The sequence below is a fragment of the Bidens hawaiensis genome, unplaced genomic scaffold, assembly GCF_021521415.1.
Source record: "Bidens hawaiensis isolate Kalapana, Puna unplaced genomic scaffold, B.hawaiensis_p1.1 tig00029390_1, whole genome shotgun sequence".
Classification (NCBI taxonomy): domain Eukaryota; kingdom Viridiplantae; phylum Streptophyta; class Magnoliopsida; order Asterales; family Asteraceae; genus Bidens; species Bidens hawaiensis.
The window spans coordinates 265,666-286,359 of record NW_027494874.1 but is presented as its reverse complement, the minus strand read 5'-3'; the positions used below and the strand labels follow the sequence as shown (position 1 = coordinate 286,359).

Here is a 20,694-nt window from a genome sequence, read left to right as displayed (position 1 = left end):
TTAACTTTAAAAAGAAATAAAACATAATTCCTGAATCTTTAATATTAAAGAATATCATTTTTATAATTAATGACTGTCAGTTTTTATAATGTTTTAGTATATAAAGTTGTGTCTTTTTCATTTATAATTTACCATGTTTAAGTACTTGTACCTCCTTAGTAGAAAGACTAGGGATCACCTATTCTCTAATGGTGGTTCTTATGTTAGCTTTATGTATTTTATTAAATTGTAAGACTCGTACGTCATATGTTCATTGGTCAAACGTATTCGTTAGTTTAATTACGGACGATACAATTATCGAAGGAGCAATTTTCAAAAATATTTATTTTTGATATTTGATGTGAACAAGTCAAATGTCCCGCGCGTGCAGCGGCTCGAACTTGATTCTCAAATGAACTTTAACGTCTCTATTGGTTAATCGGAAAACAAAAAATATCAAAACCTCTCTTTGTGGTTGATTTAAGCCGACACGCCGCGGTGGAAACTCGGGCGTAATCGGTTTGGTTTGTTACGAAACCGTCATAAAAATATATATTAACAAAAGTTAAGAGTGGAAAAATATAGTAACTAAAAAATGTAAAAAATGAATAGAATAAATTGCTCAAAAATATAAACTATATTCTTACATTTAATAAATTGTTAAAAGTTTGAGAAATGACTTTTAATAAATAACAAAATGTCATAACTAACATGCTTTAAGGACTTGCATACCAAGCTAAAAAAGTTGTATATCTTATTAATAGTGAATATCTTTTGGTTACTCGTGATATATGTGAAAGGTAAATGATGTGTGGTTAATAATAAGTTTGATCAAAATTTTGTATGGCTATAAATGAAAGATGGATGAATAGTGAGAGGAATGGATGCTAGTTTCTAATATATATATATATATATATATATATATATAGAGTTAGTATCATTTAAGAACTCTAAAAAAGTTAAGAACTACTAGGAACTCTATACAACCAAATATTTTTTAAATTTTTTTTATATAGTAACATTATATAAGAGTAGTTTTATCATATTATATAAAAAAATTTGATTAGATATATTAATCACAAGTTTACATATGTGTAAAATTAATGTACAAACAAATTTACATAAGTGTAAAACAAAATATAGATATGTATAAAAACTAATTTTCAAAACTGAACTCGTAAGTATAGATATAAAATATGATGAAGCTACACTCAAAGAACGTTAACATACAAAAACTTTTATAAAAATCGTTAGTTTTCAAGGGTTCCTTCAAGTTCTTAAATAATTTAAGAGTTCTGTAATGAAACTCATCCTATATATATATATACACATATAATTAAGATTGTGATCATTGTCATGTCTTTTTTTTAACGTATGTTGACTATTATCTAACAGTTGAAATCATATTATTATAATATTATTTGAAAGAATAACATCTTACACTTTCAAGGTCCTTGGTTATTAATTTATTACTAACTAGGTTATTGACCCGTGTACGACACATGCAGTAATATAGAAATTCTCAAGTACACATATATAATTTCAAACGATAATATGTTTTTTGAGACAGTAATATGATTAATAGTTTGCAATTCGTATTCATACAAAAAGAAGTAATGAAAAACATAAACTTACAAAAAAATGAGGTTACATAGTAATTATAAAATACCAATTTGAATTGCCTCACGTCGTTCCTTAAAAACCAATTCATAGAAACCAAATGCTTGAGTAGCGGCCAACACATATAAAAGTCACATCTTTCTTAAAGGCCGGAAGTTATAGTAAATGAACATTATAATTATTCAAAACTAAATTCTCAATAACATACCAAATCCCCTAAATTCTTTCATTTGTATGTATGATTTCTTAAAAGGTATACCAATACGTTAGTTGTCGTTAATCAAGTAAACTAAAAATACAATGAAAATGTTGGTTGTTGTAATTCAAGTAAAACTAAAAACGCAAAGAAGACTAGGCTGGCTGAGTTTGGTACCATATTAATTGCATATTTGTCAACATTTTCGCGTTGCGGTGGTATATTCTGTTGGTTCCATTTTGTATATTACATTGAAGAGACGTTGTTACAAAGCAGTTATTTGTAGCATGGCCGGTCATAGCTTGCACATAGAAAACAAATACATGTAGTATGATATCATTAGTAAATTTCAAATCCAGAAATAAAACCTAATAGATCATAATCGAACCTCTCAACATAACCAAGGATGACGTATCCAGAACACCTCCATTGCATTTTGAAAATTAATCTAATTCAGTCATAATTCCATCTACAAATTAAAAGCATCAATTTATTAAGCAATCAACTAACACACACGCGCGCGCACACACACACAGACAAACACAATTAAATGAATATTTGAAATTTGATCTCGGATTATTCGAGTACAAGATCTGTGCAAACTGAAATGTGTGTAAGAGTTATTTAAAATATACATTTAAATATCAAATAAACAATACATTAACTACGGATATGAACTAATAGTATGCTGGAATGGGGATGTGAATGGATTTTAAAACATAAACTCATTAACCAAACAATTCTGTCAATGATGATTGTTATTCTTTAGCCATTAATAAAGCACGATCTGAGTTATTTTCTCATAGTTAGGCAAGTATTAAGCCTCAAAGATTATTAAAAACAACATTTAAACTTATTCTCAAAAATGGTAGAAATAAAACCAAATGAATGAGATGTAAAAATTATATAGGTGGCAACAGGTCTCGTGTGTGTGTTATACCTCTAACGTGTCAAAATGGTCAATACTCAATGCTAAGAAACAAAATAACTTTGTAATCATATTTGATGTTAATTATGTGTAAAAAAGTTTTAAGAATATTGAAAAAAAGTGTTTCGACTTAATCATGACCAAATAAAACATGTTGGGACAAAAATCTATTTCGTCCTATCAACATGATATGGGTTAAAACATATTAAGCCATGTCAAGATCAAATAAAAGGCTTACAAAAAAATGTTGTTTTATTGATCTTAGTTGGCATGGTAATCATTCATAAAATAATTTTAAAAAATGATCAAACAAAGTAAATGGTCAACTTGATTAAGGCTATTTTAACGTATTACCCGGTCAACCCATAAAATTTATTATTTTTGCACATGCCTATCTTCCTGCTTGGCCTATAAACCACATCGCTCTCAGACTGCAGCTCAATATAGTTATATGTTTCTTGCCACTTTGCTATGTTTTTAAGCTTAATATTGGATCTTCAACCAACAATTTATCTAATTGTCTTCCTAGAAAAATAAAACACTAACTCAAAATATCATATAAAACAATAAATACAATATGTTAATATTTAGCTTTTATTTAACATTAATTTACCCACCAAAATAATTAAGAATATTCAACTGCTCTTGACCACTTAAAATGTTAATTGTAACATATAATTAAAAAAATATAAATGAGAATGAAACATTCTAGACACCAATAACTTAAATTTTCAAATAATTTCCCTACAAATGTAAGATTAACGAGTTTTAATATAAATTTGAGTTTGCTTAAAATAAGTTTGTTAATATAGGAGGTGATAAAATGAATGAGAAATTAATTACATTAATGATTTTCAATATAGTTAGACTTGTTTGTTAAAAATGTAACATATTTTTAAAATAATTAATATTATCAATGTTATAAATATATATTATTATGATTATCAATACCTAATATACATTAGCCTTATTCTCTAAGTTATATTTTCCTATATATACATATCATTGTATCTTATTGTAATACACACCATATTAATGAAATCTCCATCTTTCTTCCTATATCTCTTTCTCACATATTTTGCTATTAGGCTTGTTTTACAACACGTTATCAGCACGAGTTGCTTAATGAATATGCATCACACGTCAAAAGAATTTCCTACACCCTCCATTCGGTTTTGATTTGCCACTAAAGCTAAAGCAAAGGTACATTAACTCTAACCTTATAATATTTGAGTTTCTTATTTTATTTCAGATTCTTTATCTTTAGAGATGGCACTAGCACTCGATTTGGTGGTGCCACACACCTATAATTTTTATATATGCATATGAAAATAACTCTAGGAAGTTATGGGACGGAGACGGACCATGGGTTAAAACTGAGTATTTTTTTATTTTGAGGTTTACTCTTAATTCGTTTCTTTACTGAAATTATTCTTTTTATTAACTCATAGTTTAAAAACATATAGTTGTAAATACACCGAATAGATATTATTCATTATTTATGTATGAATGGCTTAAAAGATTGATTAAACAGTTTGTTAGAACTCAAAAGAAAAAAAAATCTCTATAATTTATAACATATTATTTTATATACTTGCGGGAATTTGAATAAACTATATCCTTATGTTTCAAATTAGATTGATTTGATAATATAGATACAGTTGTAGATATGCCATACTTTATGGATTTTGTTAAAAGAGTCTAATAATATGAATCATCAATCATACAGATACTACGATTACAAATTAATAAGATGTTTATATAATATATTCTAAATAATATTGATTATGATATTTTAGGATATGACGTATAATATTATAAGGCATTATTTTAGAAGATACATTAATACATACATTCTGTTGAATTTGAATAAGCATGAACAATTAGTTGACTCTAATATGAACTGATACATCAAACATCCAAATAAGTGAATTATGTATTGTTGTTCGCAATATACCATAAGCTGCGATTTCTTTTTATGTGTTTCTATGAGTGTAAGATGAATATTGGACAATGAAAAGCTTGTTAAGATGCTATAATTCTTTGATACAAGTGTATTAATTAAAGTGATAAGAATTAAACTATTGATAGATAAATAGTACACATTTGTTTGTTTTTGGTTTTTTAGGGAAGCAATATTGTGATATATTAAACTACTGATTCAATATGTTTATTATTGAAGAATAATATTAAAAAATAATTATTACACAAAATTTTATTAGATCTCATTGGTTTGTCCATGAAGATCTATTCCTTTCAAAAACTGACGAGAACGTTTTCTTGATAATTAGTTGATTTTATAATCATTAAAAAGTATTTAATATTTATAGAAACATGAATGATTTTTAAGGTTTTGCATTATGACAGCTAGTTTTCAACAAATTTTGCTATTGAATCTCATTTGAGCCTTAGCTCAAGAAATAGATTTCTTTTCAATAGAATTTGAATTTATACCATTTATTATAAAAAAAAGTTGAAAAGTTGGAACTATATGGATATATTTTGTGATGATAATCTACAATGAAAATTCGCGCATATAAGATATCTTTGTTGTTTGTTATATTGTTATATAGGTGGTTTGCACACAAATTATATGTATTTAGTTGTAAGTGTTGAAAACTCTTATATTGTAGAGTTATATTATAACTCATTTTATATGATATCATGTTATAAAGTCATATATTTATTATTTAGCTTTGTGAATGCTTTATATTCTATATCTTATTAATATAGATAGCATACAATCAAACTAACCAAAGTTGTATTTTATTATTACTCTCATGAAAGAGATGTGCTTATATATGGCACCTGAAGTGTCATTCTCTATAGATCTCATTATCAAAGGTTATAAAATATTAGCACGATAATTCTCAGTACTTGTTATATGAAGAGATGATTAAGAGAAGATTAATTATGAGGAAAAATCAGAAACGACAATTATTCATTAGTCAGATGTATGCTCCTGAAGTAGCATATCATTAAAGCGTATGAAATGTTTGAAGTGATTTTGTATCTATGTCCGAGAAAATTATGAATAAACCATGAAAAGTGTTTGGTTTGATATCATTCCCCGAAGTGAATGTGAATATGCACTGATTGTTGCGATCATGGACATAATAGAAAATTTGTAATAATGATTATATTAATAATGAGATCGGCTATCGAAATTATAATGTTGGTCATGCTAATAATGAGATTGACCACCACATGTGGCAAAGAGATTGATCATATATGAGAACAAAATCTAGAAATACAAAAGTGAAATTACATGATCGTTTGAAACGATAATACAATGTTCACTCATATTTACAATCTTGTACTAAAGAAGCATGATACATATACGATCATAAACCTGAAGTTTATGAATCATGATTATCTAATGGCATGACCGGTTAGACCACACCGAGTCAATGATGTGAAATATATTGAAAAACCATGAGATTCTTCATGATGATTAAACATACAAAGTTTGCTCTCAATGAAAATTACCTATTTATTAAATAGAATAGGGTGTGAATCCCTAAATATTATGGAATCTAATATGATACCATTTAGTATTTTCAAAATCGATGCATCATCTAAATGGTTATCAAGATCGCAACTTCATGTTTGCATGATCTATTGCTTAGCTAATAAGATAGCAAACATATTATTCCAGATTGGTATATTTACATTCGATTATAATAATGAATTTGATTCCGAAGTTAATAATGATCATTGGAATAAGTGTTGAACTTCATAACAGATTATGTTCTTACATAAATTGTATTGTTAAAGACGATTACTCAACGTCTATAATTTGTTGCAAAGGCAATCATCACGAGAGCAAAGGTTCATGTTTGTATTTGAGTACATATGATTTTACTGTCTTTAAACTAATTCGCATCAAGCCAACAAGTTATGATACTTCCTCCCCATTGCAATTGGTTTTTTGTCAGTAACCAAATATTTCTCATATAAGATTTCGTATGTGTTATATACTGAAATTAATCCACCACAAGACACAAAGATGAGAACACAAAGGAAGTTGGGAATATATGTCGGTATTAAATATTATATATGATTAAATACTTTGAGCCATTAATGAGATATTTGCTTATGGCTCATTAGTTTTCACTTTAGTGAATCAACATTCCCAACATTAGAGGGAGATTTAAAGCAGTTGGAAAACAAATTTAGTTGGAATGAATTATCATTTATCCTCAAACTAAATTATATGAACTAAAAGTTCAAAGGATAATTCATGAATAAAGATCAACGAATGAATTACCAGACGATTCACTGACCAAAAGAGAGTGTCTAGCTAAGACACCTATACGAACTGCTAATGCTCCAATTAATAAATGTCCCGGAAGGACAAACGCAAATTGATAATAATTCTAATGCACGCTTGTAGCGTGGTAGATTGATCGGTTCCAAAGTTTAAATTTCCTCGAAAATTGGAGCAAGTAATAAAGATGATCAAGTCGAGGTGCAGTAAAAGGTCTCTTGAAAGATATTAGACATGATGGTTCTTGAAGAACCTTAGGTACCTGAAAACAAAGAGCTCTCAATAAATTATATTGTATCATGTCTACAAAGATATATGGAATCGAAATAAAGTCGACGTTGTTATAATTTTATTTATATATATAATTAGCGCTTGAAATAATGATGAGGATCAAGATCTAAATCTGCCTATAAAAAAATGATTGGCCAAAGTGGAAAAAAAGCAAACAGGGCAGAGTTGAATTCTCTAAATAACGGAAAGTTTGTTGGACCAGCAGTCCGTACAACTAAAGTTGTAAAATGTGTTAGATACAAACGGGTCTTGTATATGAGTTATGAAAATTCATCAAGTGATATAAAGCAAAATTGATGGCACAAATATTTTTGCAAAGACCCATGATTAATTATGAGGATTGAGGAGACACATTCTTCAATGGTGGAAGCAATGACTTTCCAATAACTAAAAAGTCTGGTAATATAAAGAGAGAATTGATATGCGTCCAATAAATATTGTTATTCAGTTGATACTGAGAGTTTACAAGAAAATCTATGAAGGATTTGAATGATCAAATCATGTAAAGTAAGTTCTCGAGAACATAATGATTGTTGTGTATAGAGCCATATTTGATACTTTACGATTATTGAATATGTTGAACATAAATGGAACTCCTGAAAAGTTTCCTAAGATAATTGAATGCTTGAAAGATTAGTTGATATCTCAATAAGCATACACATAGAAGAGAATACATTTTATGAGTACAATATCTCAATAAACAAAGAAATTGTACAATATGGATTTTGATATGTGATACAAAGTGATGTGTTAATGAGCAAGTTTATGCAGCAAATATCCTGATAAAGTGAATGCGTATGCATAATTTGTTAAGTAGAAAAGAAGTCCATGATGGATTGGTAAATGCATAGATTTATGCTTATTACGTATGAACTAAACTATTCGAATTGAGCTTCGCACAAATCAAGAGATATTTTGATAAAGATGGAGATAAGTTGGGTATAATTAGCCATATTTTTATCAAAATTTCACTCTTAAAAGTTTATTATAATCACAGTTTACAATGACGATATATCACCGAGAGAAAATTATGAGCTTTTAAAGAGATAATTCTTTTTAAAAGACCTTGACAATGTGTGATTATTACTCGACTTATAGTTCGAGTATATGTGTAATTATATATTTATATGTTTATAAATCCGCCAAAGATCTATAAAATGTTGAGACATTTTACCATGGACAAATTTAATTCTTTTAGCACGTTAAAGGATGTCACACAATGACTCTTTATAATTTCCTATCTAAATATGAAATATTATTGGTTCGAAAATACTATAATTAAATGCGTATATGCATTATATTATGTTGTACTGTTAGCTACATATGATTATTATTTTCTTTATTTATGTTTATCGGCATGTGTCTTGCTAGGAGACATCAAAATGGGTTAAAACATGTATTTCAGGTATGAAATATATGTTTTTATATTTTACTAACCCATCAAAACAAGTTTGGTTCGTCTTGTTGATGCAGAGAAACACAACAGAATCATAGTGTTTACTAGATGAAGCAAAAGAAGTTTTCACGTGAAGATCATACAACATTATTCAACTTAAAGATTCAAATGTCAATGGACGAAGACGCAAATGATTGACTACAAAAGTTTTGGGTAACTTTCACATAAGATCGATATTTACCATTTTAAAGGATATATAAATCAGGGGGAGACAATACGCGCTGCACTCTTTTTCCCTTAGCTATGGTTTTGTCCCACTGGGTTTTCCTAACAAGGTTTTTAATGAGGCAGCATGTCCAAGCGTATTGAGTTGATAACCAAGGGGGAGTGTTATAAATATATATTATTATGGTTATCAATACCTAATATAGATTAGGCTTATTCTCCAAGTTATCTTTTCCTATATATACATATCATTGTATCTTATTGTAATACACACCATATTAATGAAATCTCCATCTTTCTCCCTACATCTCTTTCTCACATATTTGGCTATTAGGCTTGTTTTACAACAATCAATAGGTATTTTAGAATTTTAACATAATTATGACTTCTTATTAAATGTTGATTAAAATTAAACGTGAGTTTATTAAGATCATTTAAGTTGTTTATTTAACAAGAAAGACAACATAACAAAGAATAATATTAAAATAAATGAGAATTAGAACACTAGTTAACTAAAAGAAACCAATTTTTTTAATTTTAAACCGAATTAATTGAAATGAAACTTATAAAACAGAAAAAAAAATAACAAATCTTAATTTTAAATTGAACAATTTGAAAGGAAACTAAAAACTAAATAACCTAATTAAAACGAAACCAAAAGCCAATAAAAACAAAATAAAAAACCGAAAACATATTGTAATGAATACTAAATATGTTTCAAATAATATAAAATTTTACATAGTAATGTAGGGATATTGTTTTTTTTTATTGTATGACCTAACTCGACCTCAAAGTTGTTTGCCATTATACGATGAACAATCGGCTCTCTAAATTTTTTCGCCCCCATAAAAAAATTTTCTGGGTCCAATATTGGTTCAAGGTGGGGTGGGGTGGGGTGGGGTGGGGATGGTAGCATGGTGCAATGGGCACGCCCCTAGCTTAGTCAAAATATGGGTTGATTTTTTAATATTTAAAAATCAAAACGATAACTGGCCAAGATAGTTACCAAAGCCTAATATGTATATCAATAATTCTGTTCATTTGGTTGAACTATCTTATTCTCCGGTTAAAGGTCTCACTCTAAAAAAATCACAAACTCGTTCTTGATCTCATCCGGTTGATTTATTTGAAGAACCATCAAATAGTTTCGATTTGAAAGTCCTACACAACCCTTAGATAATACAACTTACAAATCCGAAATTCCCCAACAATTAGTTTAGTTATGGACGATTCAGTTAATGGTATAGTGCCTGAAGTTTGAGTTCATATATGCATATTAAAGCTTCAGTTCAGAACTGATTACTTATTTTTGGATGCAAAGTAGTTTGAAGATAAATCCACACAAAAATTTATAAAACGAATAGCTTGGTGTGTATATGCAACGCTATTTACATTATATAGTAGAAGGCAAATAAGTCTTATATATGATATTTGGGAATTAGGCATGAAAGACATATTTGATTTTTTTCATTTTGAATGTTAAATTTTTTTAACCAAGAAGGGCCAGCAAGAGGCTAACGCCCAAGAACAACATTGTAGTATACCTACAAATATAGCAAAATCAACCTTACACCAATGTTGTCATGCTTGCAGTGTGTGGCATATAATGTATATATGTGTGAACCCTCGGGTGGGCAAAAGTGAAATTGCACTAATTTTGACGTTATTTTACTAATCTCGTGAAAATAACGCTAAAAGTGGCGGAAGGTTAATCAGGCATCATGTGGTGGCGTTGATATCAAAGACAAGGGTACATGCACCAATTGGCGGTGTTCCGATGGTTGTGTGTTATGTGTCTTATATCAAAGGCTTGATGCAAAACTACTATCGAGCCGGAGGTCTCACCGGAAGCAGCCTCTCTATTCCTAAAGGGTAGAGGTAAGGCTGTCTACAACTTACCCACCTCAGACCCTACTTAGTACGATGATGATGATGATGATGATGATGATGATGATGATGATGATGATGATGAACCTTACACCAATGCTATCAATCTATGAAAAACTTTCTTGACCTTGAGATCACCCAAAAAAAGCTTAAAGTTTTACTTCATCCACAATTTTGTTTGCCTGGGTAATTATTTTGTAGAAAACTTTCTTGCTTCTCGCCTTCCAATTAAATGCTCCAAATCGTTATACTAAAGATATTTTGAATTATATTTTGATGAATGCTAGTTATCTCTGTTTGTGAACTCACGGTGTGGAGACACCATCAATTGAGAACGAACAGAAGATAAGGAGCCTTACACCAAGCTCTAATACTATGCCAAACCGCAATCGCCAAAGGGTGGGATAGCGTTAAATGTTTAGCAAACTCCGGAACATCCACATATACGGGACACATAACCAAAGCAACCTAAATGTTGCCAGTAAATTTAGTGTTAGCAACATGATTTTAGTATTACTTGGTCAATTTGATGATCTAATAAATATTGTTAATTATTAATGAGATAGGAGATGCGGGAGTGCGGGCTTGTTTAAGTTTGTTGTATTTTGTGTTTTCGGTTTAGCATTTAATTGGGCCTTACAGGGCTTTATATTGGTTTAAGCACTTACTATTTAGGCTGTTTAAAATAAATAGACAAATAAATATGGGCTTCTTAAACTTGAGTTTAGAAAATGATACTTGGTTTGCTTTGTTTCAGACAACTTGAGCTGTTAGGTGATTATTTTTTTTAAAATAAAACACACACACACACTAAGTCAAATGGAACTTTGTGTTATAATGAAGTAACCTTAAGAACAATTGAGTTGAGTTGAAAACTTTTAGCCCAGAAAAATTAAGTTCTATATAGAGAATTATGGTGCCAGATATGATTACAAAAACTATATTACCTATTCATAGTAAATTGACGCAATCTACCTAGTTTGCAGATCACGTCAAGTAACTAACTTAAGGGGCAATTTGGAATCAAACCCCATAATTTTGCTTATGAGTCCCATATAAGCTCAAACATGTATATCTAAACGGGTTGTTTTCATGTCAACCCAACATGTTTGTGGGTACGTTTAACCCATTGTTTTTTTTTTCTAGTTTTCAAAAATATTTTGATGTAAGACCTTAAACTATTTGGGTAATTTACGCCAAATTTTTAGAATTTATAAACATATTTATAATTTTTCATATGAATTTTTCTTATAACCAGTAATCTGTAACCCGTGAAATCAAAATATATTTGTTTTACCTGTGGTCAAGTCAATGTCAACATCAAACTCCTCATTTACCGTTCAGACTAAAATCTAGATCACAACATGAACTGATGAAAATATTATTATAGCACATAGGGTATTTTCAGATCAGACAGATTGCAAGTTATGGCAGCTCAAGGGCATTTTTGGAATACTTCAAGTTGATTGTGGATTTCATAAATTCAAAAGTCAAGATTTTAACTTGAGAATTTTCACAAAATTATTATTTATTTGCTTGTCAAAGTTATCCACAAAGAACTCTAAAGACAGAAATCAAAGTTGCAAAGATTTATTCATTAGTTTAGTTTTCTCATACCTGCAAGAACTAAAGCATACAATTTATTTATAGAAATGTTTACAGCAGTAAACAGGCATACAAATAACTCTTGACACATGTAAAAGAAAGGCAACTAAATACAAATGCTGTAATAAAGCTTATTGTAACTACACAAGAGCAGATGTGTTTATGGATATAGTTATTTAGAAAAGTACTTTGGCTCACAAGATGGATGGGAATGGGGTTGTAAACGATTTTATGTGTGATACATATATCGATCATTCGCCATCATGATACATATTCAGGGGCAAACGAGGGGCAAGAAGGACTTCTAACGGCGTTGCCTTGCTGCCAGTTTGTCCCGGGCTTTCTGTCAAATCAAGTGGCTCATTTGATGGTTTGCTTATCACAAATTGTTGAATCATATTGGCTAATGTTAAAGGCACAACCTTTAAAACAAAGAAAATACCAGGGCACATTCTTCTGCCGCTACCAAAAGGAAGCAACTCAAAACTTTTTCCTTTAAGATCAATATCCTTGTGAGTTGTCAAGAATCTTTCTGGTTTAAATTCTAATGGATCTGTCCATATACTTGGATCACGATGGATTTTCCAAATATTTACAAACAGACGTGTGCCTTTTGGGATGTTGTAGCCACTCACAGTGCAATCCTCCATAGACTCACGAGGAATGGAGAGTGGTCCGGCTGGGTGTAAACGCATTGTTTCTTTGATAACGGCATCCAGGTAAACTAAGTTCTTCAAGTCTGACTCCTCCACCAGTCTATCTCGTCCAACATGTTTATCAATTTCATCTTGGACAGCTTTTAATGCGTGTGGGTTATTAAGTAGTAAGGCTAAAGCCCATGTTAAAGTTACAGCTGTGGTGTCCGAGCCAGCAATTATAAGTCCCTGCAGAATTGAAATTACCGCTAGTGTTATTGGATTTGATTATGAGCTACATGGCGTGAACTTAAGAAACGGTGATAATGTAATTAATTACCAGACTTGTGGCTTTGATAACTGTATCATGGTCAAATCCTGGAAAATCGTTTTCAGCGGCATCTTGAACAGTAGAAATTAGCACATCCATGAAGTGTTGGTCACCTTCTTGTTGTGTTGAGCTAGACTCCCTCTCTTCCTTTCGCCTCCTTAACCATCCTTCAACGATATCGTCAATTTCTGTACCTACCATCTTCATTTCTTTCTCGTATCCTCCTAGGTCGAAACCATTTGTAAAGGGAAGGAAATCTGCCGCGACAAATGTGGTGAATAACTTAAAGAATTTCTTTACCACATTCTGAAATCTTACTGCTTCCTCATCCTTGTAGTGGAGCCTATGCCCTGATACAACCCTCATAAGAAGGTTAATTACCAAGTTCCCAAACAATTGTTGCATGTCCATCTTTACCATATCTGAACCTTCACTGTCTTTGTTCATACGCCACGTCTTGTAGATATCCTTTGCGGATGCTCTAAGTTCTGAAACTCGAACATGTCCAAGCATCTCAACTCTTGTATGAGAGAGAACCTCATGCATGATGATCTTGCGAACTTGTCTCCAGTAATCCCCATAGGGAGCAAGGGGGAACGCGCCATAGTTATAGGTCATGAACTCTACTGCCTTTGATTTAGGTCGATTTGCAAAGGCCTTGTCGTTTGTGGTAAGGCACTCTTTAGCTACCGCCCCGCTACTCACAACCAAAGCCTGGTGAACACCAAGCTTGATGGTAAAGACAGGACCATACTTTTCTGACATGTCACCTAAAACATGATGTGTTATCTTAGATCCACCTAGGTGGTGCATGTGGCCTATTATAGGCAGTGCACCTTTCGCTTGAGGTGCCGGTGGGATCTTCACTTTCTTTCCCCTAAGGATGCGCAACAGGAAAGTTGTTACAAAAACAATAAGAATGGACGTTAAAGCTGTTGAAAGTGAGAGAATATTAGGGAACTCCATGCCTTCTGTATGCAAAGAGAACTATGTGTTGGTTATATGATAGTTGCCCTAATCTAGAGTATATATAGGTAAACAAGAGGTGACACATGTTATATCATATTATTATTTTACGTTCTCAAAGGATTCAAGTTTTTGACTATATATTTTACCCGAGAAAATATGAAAAATGATATATTTTCAGTGGTCATCTAGATATTGTCAAGGTTGCAAGGAAATTGTCTAAGTAACTCTCTTTGATGTCGTCAAAGGCAACATTTCAACGTATGCCAAGATGTACTTACCTGTAAATCAACGTCCGTTGTGTATTGAATATATTTTATATATATGTATATATATTTTTTGTATGGTTTTCATTGTTCACGTAACACTTACCGCGTTGTCGTGATATATCACCATATCAGTGGTCATTTGTATATAGCTAATAAAAATGAACCTTTAAAATAAATATGAGAAAATCTTTGTAGTACGAAAATTGTGGGAATAGACTTTAGTCAATCACGTTCCTTTAAAACGGTAAATAGATCAAAACTATTGTAGATTATTGAATATCATATTCAAAAGGCGGTTGGATATTTAAGCACACGGCAAACCATTAAAATTCGGCTGAATATGACACTATAGTTTAAAATTTCAAAATTTATATCGGAATATTCATAAACACAAGAAAAAAAATCCCATCAATACTAGCATTTAGCCGAAGTCGATTTGCTCTCTTCACAATATCATCTTGCTAATTAAAAACTATGGCAATAGACTCTTTTGATTATTAGATTTTTCATATTTTTTAAGTGCTTTATTGTGAGCACTATCAACATCACCCTCATGTGTACATAACATCACCCTCATGTGAGCCCTTCTTTTGAAAATATATCACGCCCACCTTGATTCCCAACATGATCGGCAAATAAACACCACCACAAATAATATATTTTGTCTTCTTTTATGTTGTACTCTAACCGATTACCATACATAACAAACCAAGTCAGACTGAAATTTTGCTCTTTACTGCTCATTTTTTTTCGAGGACTTTTGATTACCTGGTTGGCAATGTCCATTAATCTAATAATTTCTCCATATCTCATCTCTTAGATCATTTTATTCATCTTTTTATTATTTTTACTACACATTTCCTTCACAAATTTCCATCTTGTCGCAATCTTGTTAAATAAAAGTTAGCAATGATTTTTGGTTGTCGGAACGAGGATGGAAAATTTTGACGCTATTCCATCGCATTTTCTTTTTAATTCCCTATCTATCTTATCAAAATCTTCTTGTGTTGCTTTCTTGATTTTATTTAATTGTAAGACTTCATTGGTCAAAGACTCAAACGTATTGATTAGTTTAGTTACGGATGACACCAACATGGATAATGAAAGCATCAATTTTCAAAAATATTATTCGTTAATTGTTATTGTGGATATTACATATGAATTATGTTGAAATGAATAATATCTTAAGTTCTTGATTGTTTTTTTATAGCCAATTATAATCTACTTCTAAATACATCATTTCCGTTTATAGCATTGAAGCCAAATGCCCCTCTATTACGCCCTTGGTTAGTAGGTTGTGTGTTGCGGGATAACTAGCAAGAGATAGTTATCGCGTCACGTCACTGCCACGTAAGATAACTAGTCATTCGTTACTTTAAACGTTGTTGGATAACTAGCCACTACTTCATTAAAATAATAATTAAAGTATTTAATAATTAAATAAAAGAAAGAAAGTGGTAAAGTTGGGTGAGGTGGTTTTTTTATTGGTCCAAGCAATTAATTCATTGGTTATTAGTGAGGTGGTCCCTACTCTTTAAGCCATTTCAGCTCCATAGAAGGGGGTGGCACCACCATTTTGATGCTCCCTTGATTTGGTCGGCATGATTTAACGAGCAAAAAGTTATTGAGGTGGCCATATAGCGCCTATGGCGCCAAGGCACAACAAGCAGCCTTATATGATGACAATATAATAAGTAGCATCATTATTGTTTTGAAAAATCAAGAAGCTAACATTTACATGAAGTATGTTAGTTTTTGGGTTGCTTTGTGGATTGTATTGAAATGCCATATGGATTATTTGCCATTTTTGACGATACAAATATGAAAGGAGCAACTTTGGAAAATATTATTTTTCATTTTTGACATTTGATATGATTAAGTTGACTCTTAGATAACCGTTGACATCATATAACTATATAATATCATCTTAATGAATATCATATACTATAGTTATGGACGATTCAATTGACGGGATGGTGCCTAAAGTTTAAGTTCGTCGTATGCATATTAAACCTCCAAGCCAGAATTGATTACTTATTTTTGGATGCAAAGTATTTTCAAGATAAATTCACACAAAAATAAGAAATAAAAACCGAATCTCTTGGTCATGTACATGCACACTATTTACATTATCTAATATAAGGTATAAAGAGTCTTTGGTCTAGGGGTATCATGGTGTATCATAAGACTTTGTCCTTTTCTAGTGGTAATACATTTCAACGGGAGACAAAAATAAAATTATATTATGATAAGCACCGTATAAATTACTTTTCTCCAAAAGTGATCAAATTTCATGGGAGACAAAAATAAAATTAAAAAATCAGTCAGAGAATCTACTTCGGTTGTAATACGATAAGCACCGTATAAATTACTTTTCTCCAAACTTAGCTTAAGACATGTAGAAAGGAAAAAATCATCGCAATATACGAGACAAGTTTTTGCAGTTATGGCGGGACTACTTCCCAAAAAATAGCAACGTCCACGTAAAAATATGTGAGATAAGAGGGCCATCATTTGGTAGTCGAATACCGTGAAACCCCAAGCTATTAGGCATAAATCATGACTTTAAGGATCTCCGTAGCTAAAATATATATAAAAGGAGAGAGGGGCTCCCCCTGTCGATGATACTGGAATTCAAATATATGACAATTGTTAACGAGGACAGAAGATCGAGCTGATGATAAACATCTTCGAATCCAATGAGCGGATGGATCTATATCAAGAATTGAGATCGATTTTTACAACATAACCATAAATTTGTTAAGTTATCCTACTTTTTAACGTATGACTAACTCACACAACTAATCATACTCCTAAATCTACACATACATCCACCTTGGGATACCGAAAACACATGAACACCTTTTCTACAAACTTTAATTCTGCTAGGCTACAAACCTTTTGTGTTTAGGAGGGGTGGGGGTGGTCCGTGATGGGGCTCCCATCACGAGTGATGGAGGGTGGAACACCGCCGCCGCCCCTTTCATCACGGGTGATGGAGATTTCAACGTGATGGTGATCACGAGTGATGGGGATTGATACATATTTCTATACGTACATACATACATATATATATATATATATCCATCACACTACCACCACCCCACTAAATTCCATCACTAGTGATGGAATGTGGTGAGATGAGGTGGCATACCACCATTGGGTGTGGTGAGTGATGGAATTTGGACCACCCCCACCCCCTTATGGTCCCATATTTATGCATTGTGCAAAATGCCTACATTAATTTCTTGCTGACTGAATCGGTCAAAGAGGCCGGCAGTGGCAACCCCAACGGCCCAAAGAAAGTGCCGCATATACAATAAGGGTTGCATGTGATATTCCCGACTTCGTGTTCGTAATTTTGTGGCGTGCTCATTCAAAGTTTTCATTAATCATTATTAGTTTGAAATCTACGTTAACAGATATGGAAGTGATCAAGAAGAATGCGTTTATTGGAATAAAAAGAGGGACAAAACTATATATACCCTCATTAGACTATTATATAGATGTTAATTTAATTTTCATTTTTCTGGTATTACGTGTTGCATGCTTTTAACTCCTTACTCGTAACGTAATCACCATTATAATTAAAATAAATCTCAGTAAAAAAATCCCTTTGGTCCTTGGTTAATTCAATTTAAATTTGCATTGCTCGTAACGTAATTATTTAAGGTAAGCAGCGCATGGCATACGTTAAAATTAAATACAACACTTGAAAAGTATTATATGTTGAATTTGACAAAGTGTATGATGTTGATGACATCTAGCCGGTGAAATAATATTTATTTTTCAAATTTTCTCAGGTATGAGGTAACTATTATCAAAAACAAATCAATAGAGGAATCTGTTGAAAACTTACAAATATAGTAGCAGTCCCTCGCATTTAACTATAAAATAACATATAATATTTTTGAAAATTGCGGTTTGCGTAATTGTATCATCTGTAACTAAACACCCGTAGGACGGATGAACACATAATAAAGCTAGTCTTACAATTCAGTAAAATCAAGAAAGCAACAAACTAGAACTACCTTATACTACCATATACTTCGTGTTATAACATATTGAGTTTTTAAAACGTATATTTCATTATAACTATACTACCCAATGACCTTGAAAGTCTTATTAATATTATCCATTCTGATGATATTAAAAAAAGAAAAAAAAAGATAGCAGTCAATGTATTTTATATATATATATATATATATATATATATATATATATATATCTTGCGCTAACCATTAAATAAAAAAGAAAGAAAGAAAAAAAGATGCGCTCAACCAATATGCAATGACCTAGGTTTTTTTTCTCTATTATTATTTATTATCCTTTTTGTTGATTGTTAAAAAAATGTATTTAACGTATGCCATGCGCTAAGCTTAAAATCAACGGTGTTGTGCATTGAATATGGTTCCTGGAATCAGAAAGACTTTTTGTCTTTGAAATAAGGCAAATGTAAATTGAATGAACTCGATATCATTCACATTTTAAATCCAGATTTCCACCGATATCAAAGATAAGAATATACTCACCTTGAGTTCTGTTATTAATAAAATCAACAACATTGGATTCACTTGCAAATCAAGGCGTTAATATTGTAAACCGGGTGCGTTCTTTATGCCGGCTTTGTGTTGAGACGCTAGACCACCAACTTCTTTATTGCAAGTTTGCAGCCCATATGATCTGGGCCAAAATAGCTGACTGGTGCGGGATTCAGCTGCTGTTAGGAAGATTTATTAAAAGAAGCGACCTATCTGCGAGGTCGTCTCTGAAATTTTGAATACCCATAATAGGTGCACTTATAAAGGAACGAATATATAAAAAACTTCATAGATCAATAATAATAATAATACGGAGTAATAAACAAAGCTATTGTAGCAATAAAAGTAACACAAACCAAAGTTAAATACTAAACAAAACGAAGTTACACGAATCGTTACTTTTCTAGAATTCTTCGAAGCAAAGTTATTGGTCAGTGCTTCATAATTGATACTCTTTAATAAATCCTTCTCGATAACTATACATCATTGTCAAGTCTTCCTTAAGACATCATTGTCTAACAACTTTAATTTTGAAAAGTTTCTAATTTCTACAGATCTCAATGTTGTTATAATACTAAACTATGACAGAGGCCGTGTGATACAGTACAAATGGTTAAAAAAACAACAAAAAAGTTAAGTTTAATAATATACGCAATCACATACCTTATGAATTCATAAAATATAAATAATGATAAACAAAAATTTACAATTCATAAATCTCTAACCTTCTCTTTGAATACAACATTGAATGGTGACCCGTGTTTATATATGGGTGAGAAATATTTAAAACCTCATTTATAAGTAATGAACTCTAACACAATTATCATTTTAGTGGAGTTGGTAAGAGTGTAAGACTATGCGTTGTGGTGGCTTCATAGGAGCCGCGAGTGGCCGGCGCTAGCCACGTCGGTGGCGAACACCACAACAGTGTTCCGCAAGCCGCGGCGCAAGCGGACCTCTGCGAGCCACCGTGACCCAGTCGCGGATGCAGAAGTGGTGAAATGAAGAGAAGAAGTAACTTGTATTTTTATCCTGGACATCCTTTTCGTTTTTCTTTTTCTTTTTATCCATGGAATGAAGAAAAGAAGAATGAAAAAGGGAGGAGTGAAGAAAAGGAGTTAGGTTTTTTAGGATAAAGTTAAAATAAAAATGGAGATAAAAATAAGAATTGTAAGAAGGATTTATGACCACGTAAAAAACCTTTTAAAAATAAATTCAAAAAAATAATAAAAAAATCATAACTTAAAATATAAATAAAAAACGGAAAAAAATTTAAAAAATTAAAATGTTTCCGCCATCATTCCCGTTAAAAAAATGCAAAAAAAATTGACGAAAAGACACAATGCCAAGATCAAAGACACAATGACGAAAATGAACAAAATACACAATTATAACTAAAAAACACAATAGATCGCAAAATTAACACAATGCCGAACAAAATATAATACAATGTTGAGTAATATAACACAATATAAAGAAAAAAAGACGCAATGTCAAAGAAAAAAGACACAATCAATGACGAAATAAACACAAAACACAATGATAAACAAAAAGA

The 20,694-nt window shown here is 31.3% G+C and overlaps 1 protein-coding gene across 1 annotated transcript; it reads right to left on the bottom strand.

Moving 5' to 3' along the window:
* Positions 1 to 12,426: 12,426 nt before the first annotated feature.
* Positions 12,427 to 14,742, bottom strand: LOC143578924 (cytochrome P450 CYP82D47-like). Its single transcript, XM_077062373.1, has 2 exons — positions 13,373 to 14,742; positions 12,427 to 13,281 (listed from the first exon to the last, which is right to left on the bottom strand). Exons 1-2 carry the CDS (start codon positions 14,327 to 14,329, stop codon positions 12,649 to 12,651), a joined length of 1,590 nt encoding a protein of 529 aa, XP_076918488.1. The 5' UTR covers positions 14,330 to 14,742; the 3' UTR covers positions 12,427 to 12,648.
* Between the last annotated feature and the right edge of the window lie 5,952 nt (positions 14,743 to 20,694).

What these genes read in the sequence shown, in the direction of transcription:
- LOC143578924 (XM_077062373.1), bottom strand. Translation starts at nt 14,329, where the DNA reads ATGGAGTTCCCTAATATTCTCTCACTTTCAACAGCTTTAACGTCCATT. An exon ending in TTATCAAAGCCACAAGTCTG is followed by an intron (nt 13,282 to 13,372) that starts GTAATTAATTAC and finishes TCAATTCTGCAG; the next exon opens with GGACTTATAATTGCTGGCTC.